At 43.0% G+C, this 14,891-nt stretch overlaps 1 protein-coding gene across 1 annotated transcript in view; it reads right to left on the reverse strand.

The window, feature by feature from the left end:
• TCP11L2 (t-complex 11 like 2) overlaps positions 1–14,891 on the reverse strand; it is a 51,341-nt gene that overhangs the window by 36,042 nt on the left and 408 nt on the right. The window contains exons 2-3 of the mRNA XM_006170362.3: positions 5,142–5,333; positions 1,768–1,903 (exon numbers count right to left, since the gene is read on the reverse strand). Of these exons, the coding sequence (XP_006170424.2) occupies positions 1,768–1,903; positions 5,142–5,298 (293 nt within the window). The 5' untranslated portion in view covers positions 5,299–5,333. The remainder of the gene's footprint in view (positions 1–1,767; positions 1,904–5,141; positions 5,334–14,891) is intronic.

Here is a 14,891-nt window from a genome sequence, read left to right on the forward strand (position 1 = left end):
TGTCTGGTGAGCGTACACGCCCTATAGCAAAAACCTCTCAAAAAAAAATTCAATACATAAACCAACTTTGCCTCTAAAGATGATTTATTTTGAATAATGGTCTCCAGTCTTTTCTCCTCTTTGTCCCAGGCAATTTGTGAGTCACTGACACCAGGGAGGCTGATGTAGGATATAAAGGTGTGACCCTAACTAGAGGTTCCTAGGGTAACCAGGAAATGCTCCTAAATGTTTCTAGATTTCCTATTGTTAGTACTTCTATCGCATTTAGAGCTAGCTAGCCCCTGCTGTACTGATTGATCCTTTGCAACTTAAAAATTAGCTTTTCTTTTTTAAGAATTACTTATTTATTTATTTTCATTTGTTATTATTATTGTTTAATATGAGCTGAGAGACAGAGAGAAAGAAAGAGAAAACAAGAAAGGAAGCTGCCAGATCCAGGACTTGAACCACAGTCAGCCATGTGGGAATCCAGTGCTTTTAACCACCACACCATCTGCTGGCCCCTAATATCACCTTTTACTAAATCAATCTGCAAGTATTTCTTGAGCATATACTATATGTCAGGCACTATGGTAGGCAATAAGGACAGAGAAGCAAGCAATTCAGTTCTTCTATTAATGATGTTTTTGCTCAAGTAAGGAAGACGGACATTGAACATAAAACTATAAGACTTTTTTTTTTTTAAAGGTTTTTGTCTTAGAGCCCTTGTACTTGCTTGAGACAGATAGAGACAGTGAGAGGGAAAGTAAGAAATCACCCCAAGGGGAGGGATGGCCATACAACAGTCCCTTCTCTTCCATTCTCCTCCTGTAATTTTGGGCATGCATGCACATGCACCATGAGATTCTCAAGCTGCCAGGACCAGGACTCAAATGATGGTAGGCCATGTGGGAGTTTAGCACCCCAACCACCATGCAACCCGCTGGCCCCACAAGACTTCTTAACAAAGAGGTGATAGTAAGGGATACATGAGCATTTAGCAAGGGGTTAACTATAGTCTACTAGGGTCAGGAATGTCAAGACAAGCATCCCTCAGGATGTGACACATAAACTGAGGTTGGTTTGTTTGTTAGGTTTTTGCCATGAGCATCTGCACTTACCTGAGACAGACAGACAGAGGGAAAGTGAGAAATCACCCTCCAGCAGGGAAGGCCATGATGCAATCCCTTCTCCTCCATTCTCCTTTTGGGATTTGGGGCACATGTGCCAAATATGATTTTCAAGATGCTGGGTCTGGGACTCATACCATAGTCAGCTACATGGGAGTCTGGTGTCTTAACCATCACATTACCTGCTGGCCCCTAACCTGAGTTTTAAAGACTGTGGGTAACATGTACCTGAGAGGACTTGCTTTTCTAAAGGGTGTATGTTCTCACTAGAGGGAGACAGATGGACGGAGAGGAGAAAGCATCCCCTATGGGGAACAGTCATACTATTCTCTCTTCTCTTCCATCTCTATGTCTTTTAGGATTTGGGGCATGCACGTACACATGTCTGCATGTTATTCAAGCCACTGGGTCTGGGATTTGAACCACACAGTTGGCCAGCTGCCTTAATTACCATGTCATAGAGCTGGCCCCTTTAAGCAAGTATAAGACCTTTTTAGAGAACTGACATTTTTATCCCCTATGGATATTACAAGAACTCCCAGGAATCAGTGTGAAGACATGTATGTGTATATCTTATCCTTACACACACACACACACACACACACACACACACACAATCTTTGGGACTGTTTACACAGAACAAACACCTCCAGGTTACCTATTCTCTGGAATAGCATCTTGTTTCAATTGGAAGTTCTCATTTACAGCAATTTCATGAGCAAGAGTCATGTTTGATAAATTCCTTGCTGCAGACATCACTTCATCAAATGTGACAACCCTGGGAGGGCTTGTTGCTGAAAGAAAAACAAAAGTCAGTTAATGGTGTAAAAGAGAAACTGCCATCCAATGAAGCCTCCTGATGCAGACAGGGTTTAATTTATTCCTGTGCATATTTAAAAGTTTTACAAGTAAGGAGAAGAATATACTGAAATAGGTGGGTTATTCCATTTAAGACAGACTTCAAAAATTTAAGAACTTCTGGGGACCAGCAGTGGCATGGTTGTCAAGGGATTGGTCCGAGTCCCGGACCTGGTGGCTTACTTTCTTACTTTCTCTCGTCAAATTAAAATAAATGGGTAAATAAATAAAATTAAATAATTTTTTTTTAATTTAAGAACTCCTTCAATAGCTTGCTTCAGTGATCACATTCAATAATAAATTCTCAAATGCTTCTAAAACAGTTTTATTAAAATGAGTCTATTATAGATTACTTTTAAAGTTAAATCATGTTATTTTTTTTAGAGAGATTTTTTTGCTATGGGGCATGTGTGCTCACTGGAGACACAGAGAGACAGATAGAGAGACAGAAAGTAAGAAATCAGCCCCCAGGGGGATGGCCATGCAGCAATCCCTTTTCCTCCATTTTCCTCTTGGGACTTTGGGCGTGCATGCACACGTGCCTGGTGTGAGTTTTAAGCCGCTGGGTCCAGGACTCGATTCGTGGTCAACTACATGGGAATCCAATGACATAATCATTACACCATTGGGGTTTTTTTGTTGTTTTTTTGTGTTTTTTTTTAGTTTTATTTATTTATTTGCAGTATCATGCCTTCAGTGATTTTATTATTGCTTTCTCTCTTTTTCTTTTTTTTAAATTTTTAAATATCATTTTCTTTTATACATTCAATCACTAAATCATCTTATTTTTAGTGGCTGTTGATACCTGCATTTATAACATGTGTTACATAAGAAATTGATAAGACTATTTTTATTCAGCAACTCAGAATTCCCATTAGATTCAGTATGAAATAACCAATTTTTAAAACTATAACTTCTGAAAGTATAGGCAGTACAGTATAATGCTCAGATTCAAGTCTAGTTTTACCAATTAGCAGTTATCATTTGACTTCACTGAGGCACAGCTTAACTTCTCACATGGTTGGTCTGAGGTTAATTAAATGAGATAATCTGAGTCAAGATGAACATAATAAGAACTCTATAAATGTTCATAATTAAAGTAAAATAAAATAAATCTGGAGGCCAGAAGGTGGTGAGGAGGTTAAGGTACTGGATCCCACATGGCCAGCTTTGAGGTTGAGGCCTGGACCCAGGAGCTTGAGAATCATACTGGGTGTGTATGTGTGTGCATGCCCAAAATCCTGAGAGGAGAATGGAAGAGAAGGGATTTTGGTGTGGCCACCCTCCCGGGGGAGGGGGGGATGATTTCTCTCTCTCTCTCTCTCTCTCTCTCTTTCTCTCTGGCAAGCACATATACCCTATAGCAAAAAACTAAAAAATAAATAAATAAATAAGAGATTCTGAGATTTACTCAGTAGAAAGTAGTAAATAAAGAATCTGAGTTATTTATTCCTAAAGATTACACTAAAAACTTTTTCTAATAAATCATGTTTTAAAAAATCATTGGCAATCTTAGCTTCTGTTAATTAAAAATCATGATCTCAAACAATGACATTGACAGGCAGTACTCCTATTTTAAAAAAAAAAACAAAAAACAAAAACAGAAACAAAAAAACACAAAGGAGCAGGGGGTTGGGGGAAGAAGAGAAAGAAAATGATACACACCTTTCTTCAGGATGCCTAGGTACCCTGTTATCAGACGTACCAACCTCACATATAGTGTAAAAAGTTAAAAAAAGACAGAAAAGGAGTAGCTGCTGTTAATCCTTTTGTTGACTCTGCTTCAAGATTCTCCTTAAAAATGCTTATACTGGGACCAGCAGATGGTGTAATGATTATGTCGCTGGACTCTCACATAGTCAAACATGGTTAGAGTCCTGGATCCAGTAGCTTAAACCTCACTGGGCACATGTGCGAGCGTGCCCAAGATGCCAAGAGGAGAATGAAGGAGAAGGGACTGTGGTGTGGCCATCCCCCCCCCACAAGAGGGTGATTTCTCGCTTTCTCTCTGTCTCTATCTGGTGAGTGCATGTGCCTTATAGCAAAAATCTCTCTCTCTCAAAAAAAAGTCTATACTTTTTGATTCAGTAATCAAGTGATATCCAGAAGATTCTTCAGAAAGCCTAATTTATGCATCAAGATATCCATAAAGCATGATTTAACACAAACTATCCAATGATAAATCAATAGGTAAGTAGATTTGTGGTATACTAACTTGATGAAGTAGTAGATAAATTGTAAAACCAATGCTTTAAAAATAAATGATAGTGAGTAAATGTTTTAAATAATATGAAGTGAAACGAGTCCACACACATATGTCTACATGAAGGATAAAGAGAAAGCAAAGCTGCCAGCTGTCGTCTGGGCAGTATCACAGGCACTGTTTTCTCTCTTCTACACTTAAAGTATTTTCCAAGCTTTTAAAAATGAGAATGTAAAAATTGAACACAAATACAAATTAACACCTTTTTTTTGAAGTGGACATATGATCACATGAAACAATAGTTTCTTCTTCCTCGATCTGCTTTGTCAATTAAGGTGTTATACATCCTAACCAATACGCTAATTAAAAAACAAAAAATTGGCAAACACACTTGCTTTATACATCTCTAGTTTCCACACACCAAAAAGGAAAAAGATGTCTTCCTTTGCCTGGACACTCCTTCTCATACCCCTAGTGTAGTAATTCTCATGGGTACCTTCCTGAGATAATTTGCACAACAGTTTTTGAAATGAGCAGGAAACCCTTTAGATTTTTTCACTTCCTGCCTGACCCTTCAGGGAAGGCAAGTTTCCTTCTATGTAAATCACAAACAAGCAGAAAAGACCAATCTGAATGTATGCTTAAAGGGGGTCTAAGAAGTAATCCCCAGGAGTGGCTTTCCACCATATGGCAGATAAGACAGATGGACTTAATGGGCCTGATTCATGGTCAAACCAAAGCAGATCAGAGAGAGCAATCAAAATAAAAACCAGCAGGTTGTAAACTTTAGGGGCTGTTTATTCCTGTGAACGTGTCCAAGAAAACTGCAGTGTCTCTGCAGTGCTTTTCTGGTACTTCTAGGAAGGACAAGTCATCCGTGCTTTGTTTTCACTCATTTCTGAGTTTCCAAACCCAACACACCTGTCCAGAAGCACCCTCGCCACCCCCACCCTCCTCCCCTGTCAGCTCACAAGCAGGAGAGCTGGATTTGCTGGAGGAGTCGCTTGTAAAGCTCTGTCTGGAGTACTCATAGTCACTGAGCGAAGCCATGCTTTCGGAAAACCTCGAAGAGTCTGAATCGCTTGGCTGGTCCTCGCCAACACACTGCTTCTCGCCATTGAAGGGCATTTTGTGCCACTTGAGTATAGATAAAGACAGAGCACCTGCACAGACAAACAGACCCCGCGTCAATGTTCTGTGGAACTTCCATGGGCGACATCGATACTTCTTCCTCTGTAGACAATGCCCACAGCGGCATGGCCTTGGAAAGGCCCCCAGATGACCTCATCTCATCCTTCCCCTAGTACCTTGGCCAGGTTGTCACTAGGCCATCAAGACTGCCTTCCAGAAAAGGAATTCCACAGTCACAGGTGTGAGCTTACTCAGGACATACCCAGTATGAACACGGAACAACTCTAAGCAATGACAGATCCTTAAAAAAAAAAAAAAAAGACGCATGTGTAGGTGGTGGCACAGTGGTAAAATGTGACACTCTGTGATGCTGACCCACATGGGAAGGATCCTGGTTCATATCAGAAGACCTTTCTGAGTACGTCTGGCCTCTGTGTGCTCATGATCTTGGGCTGGCTGGGCATGGACGGTAGCATCAAGAACTTAGGTAGATGGTTGGTTGTCTGTCTTTTTTTTTTCTTCTTCTTTTTTTGGAGAGGTTTTTGCTATAGGGTGCATGTGCTTGCCAGAGAGACAGAGAGACAGAAAGCGAGAAATCACCCCCCGGGGGGATGGCCACGCCGCAATCCCTTCTCCTCCATTCTCCTCTCGGGATCTTGGGCACGCACACACATGTGCCTGGCATGAGTTTAAACCACCGGGTCCAGGACGCGAACTGTGGTCAACTATGTGGAAGTCCAGTGACATAGCCATTATGCTAACTGCTGGTCCCAAGATAGTTGTCTTTCTCTCTCTCTCTCTCTCTCTTTGACATCCCCACACCCATTTCCCTTGCTCACTTTGCTATGAAATAAAGTTTTTTAAAAAAAGAAAAAAAATTGCAGAACACATACTCTCACCTCCTGGGTTGCTAAAACACAGGAAGAAGGTAAGAGTGTGGTGTTCTGGGGTCAGACTGCTGTTCTGTCTTTTGCTGTGTGACCTTTGAAAGGTCAGTTAATCACCTATCTCACCAGTGAAACTGGACTGAAACACTAATTTCATAGGGCTGGTTAAAAACTGCATAGGATTATGCTTATTCAAGTGCTTAGAATAGCACTCAAATGTTAGCTGTTGTTATGGTTCCTGTTGCTTTGTTTTAAATAAAATATTTTTGAAATAAGCCTCTTTATGTTCTCTGTGAGCCACTAGGGGGAAGAGGGAAACTGTTTAAAGTCCTTGGCTGTCAAGTCTTTAGCTCTTCCCCTGTTTTCATGCAAGCAGCCATGATATGAAGAATAAAACCTGATACTGGGTTTGCGCTTGACCACTGTTTACAAAGTACCCACCACAACCCTTTGAGTGAAAAGGCACATAGGATCATGATTCACAAGTGGGGAGAACAGACTCAGAGGGATGAGAGGACTTACTGTGCCATAAAGCCAGCACTTTGGTGACATCCTGTGCTGTTTCTGGGACATCGAATTGCCTCCCAGGGAAGGGTAACCCAGAAAGGAGAGTGTGAGCACATGGGATGCCCAGGCCAGGGTCCAGGAATACCAGCCAGGCCCATGAGAGAGCTGGCCCTTATGAGTGTAGTGTCAGCTGACACAGCAGGGAAAACCTGGGCCCAAGGAGAAAGGGACCTCAACTTGTGGCTAAGCAATAGTGATAGAAGAGTTCACTGAGTCCCTTTAAACCTGAACTGGCCCATGCAGTGAGGAACACAGCAGTTTTAAAGCTGCCAGAATGTGAAACCACCACTACACATGGCAGGCCGGAAAACACCTGCAGTTTCTTCAGCGATTCTGTTACTATTGAAGGTCTTACCGTGCACTAGGCACCGGGAAAAGGAAGGAAGGACAAAACAGGGCGGTACTCTCAAGGCCAGGTACCTAACACTAGGCAAGGTGTCAGAAGATGAGAAAAAGGAAAACAAGGCATTGTGATGAAAGCACAAGAAGGGTTGGAGGGTGTCTATCTAGCCTTTAAGGGAAAGAAGAGCCATTTCCTTGGGTGGTGACAGGGACAAGGATGAGCCTGAGGGAAATTTTAAGCAGCAAAGGTTCAAGGGTATTTGCATCTTATCTAAACAACCTTCTTCACTCTTGCCACTTATAGAACTTGCTCGGCCCATCCATTACTTTCACAGACAACGGGAACTCGGAGCCTTTCCTCTGCTGACAGAAAGGCAGAGGGGAATGGAATGTAGCTGACAGGGAGCCACCATGGAGAGACACGGAAGCCAGACACCATGAACACAGGCTATGAAAGAGCCCTGAAGTCTTCATTGGTCAACTACCCTGTACCCCCTACAAACCAGATTCTACCTGAGCTTTCATTCCACTCTGCTGGGTCAAGGGGACCAATGACAGAAGAAAAGGGCTGCTCTAACCCCTTCACTGCCACGGAACCCCAAATCCTAAATGGCATGCTCACACTGCTGCCCCGCCCCCAGCTCGCTTCCTCTCTTTGGTGGCATTTCTTGTAATCGCTACCTTGGACTCCTCTTTGTACATCCGCAGAGCATCTCCGTCTCTGAGACAACACCCAGCCCCTTGCCCAGCTATTTTCTTCCTATGGCTCCTTCTGCAACGCCTTAGTAAGGCAGAAACTGTCTTGTCCACCGCCAGAGCCAAGTACATGACACGTATTCATTCAGTGTCAGCTAAATCAGAATCACTATATCCGTTTGGTACAGCTTCGGCCAGAACATTTGCAAACTGATAGCAGTACACGTTCGCAGGCCTGGTACTGCCAAATTCCAAGGCCTAGAGCAGACAGTCTACCACCTAAACCTACCTTATTAGCTTTAATGTGAAAAATTCCCAGGGTTGTCACACCTCTTATTTGAATATCTTAGTTTGTTTCTACTTAATTTTTTCAGTCATTCCCTCTAACAAGTGTGCCGTATGTACTTTACTCTTAATTTTTCTCTACTACAGCTGCCTCAAATGACTGGTCTTTGGCTATTTTCCAAATAAAAGTGAATAAAAGCTTTCACCCATGGGAATTTATGAACTAAGTTAATAGTTACAGCTGTCCATTTCATTTTCCAATTCCAGCTAGACAGCACACGTGGTAGGTTTTTAAACTGTGTTTAACAAGGCAGTAAGTTCAGAGATTTAAAAAATAAAAAGCTCTAGGAGTTAGGAGTCCGGAGTTCGAGGTCCAAGTCCATCACTAATTTGCTATGTGACTGTATGCACATCACATCTGCTTTCCACCTCATTTTTCTGAGATGGCTGGGTCAGCAATAAGGTTTCTTTTGGGTGGGAACTGAGACGGGCTCCATACCCAGGGTTCCATGAAGCATCACTACAAGGTTTTTTTTTTTATTGTTATTTTATTTAACTTGATTTATTTATTTTAATTTTGATCAGAGAGGGACAGAGTGAGAGCGAGAGAGAGGGAAAGTGAGAAAGGGAACCGCCAGGTCTGGGACTTGAACTGCAGTTGGCCATGTGGGAGTCCAGTGCCCTTAACCACCACACCACCTGCCAGCCCTAAGGCATCACTGCAAGTTCTGAGAAATTAAATGTGTTCATGGCAGGCATGCTTAACAGCATGTAATTAAGCTTTCTGCCGGTGGGGTAAAGTTCCTGACATAGGAGATATAACAGGAACATGTTAAACTTCAAATGTTTAGAGTCTTATTTGCTTGGTAGTAACTTCCACATTGCCACTGGGCCTTAGGTACCCAAGTAGACGTCTATCTTTGAAGTCAAAAATGCCCATCTTAATCATTTTCAAAAAATTAAAAATGCACCTTACTACTCTACTAAGAAACTGCCTATGGGCCAACCCCATACTCAGGGGTTAAAAGAGCCAGATTCCACAAGGCTGACGGTAGTTTGAATCTTGGGCCCTGCTACCCTGAAAAACACACTGGGTGAATGCACCTAAAATCCCAAAGGGAAGGAGAAATGGAGGAAAAGGGATTGAGGCATGACCATGCCCCATTTAAGGGTGCTTTCTGTCTCTGGGGAGTGCACATGCCTCTGGCAATAAAATGAAAGAAAGAAAGAAAGAAAGAAAGAGAGAGAGAAAGAGAGAGAGAGAGAGAGAGAGAGAGAGAAAGAAAGAAAAGAAAAAAGAAAAGAAAAGAAAAGAAAAGAAAGGAAGGAAATCGCCTGTGTCATAGAAACAAACTAGTAACACCTGATAGTGTTGGTATGTGATTTCATTTAGTCCATATGTAGAGTACTTGGAACAGTGTCTGACTCAGAATAAACAGGACATAGATGTTTGCTATTATATTTGCATTTTTTTGTTTGTTTGTCTCATGCATTAACAACTCTAAAGGGGAGAACAGTTTTATCCCAGGATGATAAAGGCACATCCTGGTTACAGTTAAAAGGCTAGTAGTTAATCTAGAACAAAGCTCTTGTTTGAAATACAAAAGCCAAAAATAATGGCTCATTACAGTGGCCTTCTGCTATTTCATACACACCTGTTCTTCCTTTCTCTGAATCTGGTTTCCAGTTAAATCAACTCAGGACAAACTGACCTAAAAGGCACTGAGTGTAAATAAGATAGCAATCTTATTTAAAACTATTTTGGATTCTTTCTCAGATATTAATTATAAAAACAGATGTATTGCTTCTCATATCAACAAACCTATATTTCTCTAACTTTCCCACTGTTACACATGTGTATCAAACATCTTTTCCAGAAACACATCACATTCCACCTAGAAAATTTAATCACTAACCAAAGGTAAAGACAGAAGATAACTCCAAGCAAAGCCTCCAACACTACCCTTGAAAATAAAGTACTGTCATACTCACATGTTTTATTGTATTATTCCATTGTTTTATTATAATAAATACAATATCATGTCATTCCTTTTGAGGCCAACGATGGACTGTAACAGATACTTAAGTAACTACTATTGAATTAAATGACCAAGATGAATGAATTGTGGTATGACTATTGACATTTTAGACAGAAGGGAATAGATACAGGGACCTGAAGGGGCTAGTTCTGTGTTGGACAGGAGATCGGTTTTTATTTCTCTTGTGATTCTTTAACTGGGTACAGCTTTACTTCCTATTTCCTTTCTGTAGCAAACTCCATCTTCAAATAGTTCCGCACAGGTTCACGATTACGAAGCTACATACATGTCACTGAAGCAATAGGAACACTGGTTCTGGAACTAGGTGGAATGGGTTCTTGATTCCAACTTTTATTACTTACTGACTGGCGACAGGGAACTTGTCATTTGTAAAATGAGGATACTAATAGTATCTACCTTGGAGAATTGTTATAAAGGTTAACTGAAATAGTTTGTCAAGCATTTGAGCTCCTAGTAAGTACCTGACACATGTCAAATATTATTTTACTCTTTGGTTAATTTTTTTTTAAGACTGACTCAACAGTGTCATGACTCTCTTGCCTCAGCCTCCTCAGGCACTGTGTCCAGCATTTCCGGTGGGCCAAGTATAGAACCAGGGCCTCCCATGTGGCCTCAACCTGTTGAGCAGTAGCATCAACCAGCATACACCTCAACAGCTGGATATATTTTATTCTTATTAAAAAAAGTTAGGGCCAGCAAGTGGTGTACTAGTGAAGTTGCTGGGCTCCCACATGGACAACCAGAGTTCAAGTTTTGGACGTGGTGGCTTGAAAATCAAGCTGGGTGCATGTGTATACATGCCCAAAATCCCAGGAGGAGATGGATGAGAAGGGATTGTGATGTGACCATATCCTTAGGGAGTGATTTCTCACTGGTGAGAGCATGAGCCCCATGGCAAAAACCTTTAAAAAAAAAAAAAAAAAAAAAAGAGCTATAAAATCCAAAAATGTAAATATTATAAAAAATAAAGACAGACTGAGGGTTATGTTCCAGACAAAAAGGGACTTGATAACTGAGTACAATAGGTGAACCTAGACTGGATTCTGTACTGGACAGAGAAAATGCTATCATATAAAAGACATTGTTGGTCAACTGACAACAGTACTACAATACTTGAATCTACTATCTGTATTCCATTATTAAATACATGTATACCAGGGACCAGTGGGTGGTGGTGGTTAAAGCACTAGATTTCCACATGGCTGACCACAGTTCGAGTCCTGGACCTAGTAGCTTGCTTTCTCTTTCTCTCTCAATCTCTCTGGTGAATGCATATACCCTACAGCAAATTCTTTAAAAATAACAATAAACAAAATTGAATAAATACTTCTTTTTAAAAAAATACATGTATGCTAGAGTTGAAACATGCTGTTGTTCTATGTATTTAGAAATAAATAGCCATGTGTACAGCTTTCTCTCAAATGAAAGAGAACTAGAGAAAATAAAGTATATAGAGCAAAATGTTACTGAGTGAATCTGAGTACAAGGTAGACAGGTATGCCAGAAGGGACTAAATAAAGCATCCCTTTTAGGAGCTCAGCCCCAGGTGGCTGTCCTTTTTTTTTTAATCCTAGGAAGTTTCTTGGACAATCCCACTGTGATATGGTCTGGGCCTCCGCCCCTAACCCTGCATCCTCCAGACATAACAGCCTTCTTTGGGCTCCTGGACAGGAGCACTTGTACCTGCTATTCCTTACTCTTGGAAGTTCCTCCCTGATTACCAAGTGCTTGTCTCCTTGTGTTCAGATTTGAAATGTAAAGTTGGAACTTCAACGTGACCTTCCCTGGTACCTTACTCAGCACATCTATTAGCCATCGAGAGCTTAGAACACTGCCTAGGATAGAGCAGGCGCTCCATGACTATCACTGCATGTACGAAGTAAGCCACGCTCCTATTCATAAGGCAATTTGCCTGGTCCTCTTCTGCCCCACTCCCATTCCTCATATTCCTATTATGCAGTCACTTAAAATACTATAGTTATTGTCTGCATAGCTGTCTACCCACTATATTTTAAGCTGCTTATGGAAAGAAGCTGTCTTGCCCTCTCCAATTTCCAGTGCCTACTTCCATACATTTTCAAGGCACCAATAATTCAAACAAGCAAAGCCTCAACTCACAATTGAGAATTTAAGAAACTTTTACATTGTATCTTTCCACCCTCCTAAGAGTCACTGATAGCAAATAATACTAATTAGACCTAACAGTTGCTGAGTGCTTATTATGACTCAGTAGCTTTTTTTGTTAGAGGTTTTTGCCTGTGGAGGGGTGAGACAGAGACAGGGACAGTGAGAGAGAAAGTGAGAAATCACCCCCGCCAGGGGAATGGACACACCACAGTCCCTTCTCCATTATCCTCCCCGGATCTTGGGCACATACACACGTACATGGGCCCGATGTGATTTTGAAGTCACCAGGTCCAAGACTCAAACCATGGTCAGCCATGCAGTAGTCCAGTCATGTAACTGCTACGCCACCTGCTGGTCCTAAGGACTCAGTAGCTTTAAATACTTTCTCTCTCTCTCTTTCTCTCTCTTTTTGGAGAGGTTTTTTGTTTGTTTGTTTTTGTTTTGCTAAAGGGCATGTGCACCCGCCAGGAAGACAGGGAGAGACAGAGAGACAGAAAGCAAGAAATCACCCACCAGGAGGGACGGCCACACCGCAATCCCATCTCCTCCATTCTCCTCTCAGGATCGTGGGTATGCATGCACACGCACCCAGCGTGAGTTTAAGCTACCGGGTCTGGGACTCGAACCGCAGTCGACTACATGGGAGTCCAGCAACATGGCCATTACACTGACTGCTGGTCCCAATACTTTATCTCTTTGAATCATCATTATAACCTTACTAGCTAAGGTAGTATGAGAACTGGAGGCTCAGAGAGGTTACATTACTTCTCCAAGGGTTCATAGCAGTGTAGATGTACGATTCAAATCCAGAAAGTAGATCGCTAAAGCCCATACTTGCTACCACCCAGAACAGATGAAGAAAATTTGGTGTGTTGCTCACTTTGCCAAATCAATCTACCCATCACCATGTGAACGCTTGCCATGGCAGCAAGCCAACCTCATCCCAGAACGGTGGCTCAAAAGCTACACAATGAAAGGCACCACCAAGGGAGTTCGTTGTCCAAATAAAAGCTCAACCACTCCAATAGAGTGACTGAAAAACCCTACCAGGGAGCCAGTCTTTATTTTATTTTTTTAAATTACGGTTTTTGCCATAGGACATGTGTGTTCCTCAGAGAGAAACAGAGAGAGAGTGAGAAGGAAAGTGAGAAATCACCCCATGGGGGTGGTGAGGGGGTGCTGCGGATGGCCACGCTGCAATCCCTTCTCCATTCTCCTCCTGGGATTTTGGGAACACATGCCTGGTGTGATTTTTCAAGCTGCTGGGTCTGGGACTCGAACTACAGTTGGCCATGTGGAAGTCCAGCTGCATACCTACTACCACCTTTTGGCCCAGGAGCCACTTTTTACACACTGCAAAGACCCTAGTTAAAACTCAAATACTTATATCAGCAAAGGGTTAACTGGTTACAGCTAGCATAAGTTACAGACATTTTAGAGCAAATTATCAGGCCGGATATTGAGGAATGGGACTGCACCAGTTAAAGTTAGGTAATGGAAAAGAGACATTTAAAGAAACATCTAGTGCATACTATCCTTTAAGACCGTGGTGATCAAGGTCAGGTACCAGAAGTATTTACATATGTGTAGTAAAGTGCTGAGACTCAGAGGCGTTAGACTGGGCTCAGAATAAAACAAATGCAGACGAGGTGGAAAATTTCCATCTTCTGCAAAATGCTGCTTTACAACCAGTCCCAAAGAGCAGTGCTGAGAAGTTATTCGTCTGCAGCAAAGCAAAAACCATAAAGCAGAGGGAGAGGCGCCCGCACCATCCCGCTAGACAATACTGGTCTTCATCAAATTAGAACCAACAAAGAACTAGATAAAAGCCAACAAGCAGTCCCTGTCTAAAAAAGCAGATGTTCACGCTACACATGGCATTACAGCATCAGGGAGCAGGATTTCTCGGCACTTTCACATCTGACAGCAGTCTCCTCCCACCCGTGCGGCCGTTTCTGGGGCCCTCCACTGCACGAAACAGCGTTAGAGCTGCTTCCACACGTGACTGAGTATCTCCAGCCCCGGGCCACTTCAAGTCAGGCCACCTCCACTGGTGGCCAGGATGGCGGATGACATCCCTGGAGGCAAGAGAAGGCAGGCAGGCGGCCTCTGGAGCTGCCCTAAGCTCATGCTCGGTGGACAGAGGCTGGAGGCCCTGCGTGCTGAGGGTCCCGTGCAGTCTCCATGTTTACGGTGGGCAACCATCTAACAGTCCTCCCGCCGTCGGACCTCTGACGCCACTCCTGACGCCACTCCTGCCGCTAAGCTCTGCTACAGTTTGGCAGCCAGCTTTCTTTGTCTCGACCAGCTGTGTGCACGTAGACAGGTCTGAAGGAAACGGTACCCTGGTGCAGTGGCCCTTCTGATGGGACACTAACACTCAGAAGCACGTGACCCCTGCGCACCCGTGGGCCGCCCAGGGGGGCCATCCCGGCGAGGACCGGGGTTCGCGCGCAGGCCCGGCCCGCAGTCCCGGGAGCCCGCACGCCCTCCCTCCCGCAGCACCACGTTTCCTGTCAAAACAAACCCCGGGGCGGGGACGGCGAGGCCGAGCCGGCGCCAGGGAGACCGGCAACAAACCCCGACACGCGCCGCGGGCCCGCGCGGCCCCCGCCCGGCTCCGAGA

The sequence above is a fragment of the Tupaia chinensis genome, unplaced genomic scaffold (genome assembly GCF_000334495.1).
Source record: "Tupaia chinensis unplaced genomic scaffold, TupChi_1.0 Scaffold148234_1, whole genome shotgun sequence".
In the NCBI taxonomy this organism is placed as follows: domain Eukaryota; kingdom Metazoa; phylum Chordata; class Mammalia; order Scandentia; family Tupaiidae; genus Tupaia; species Tupaia belangeri.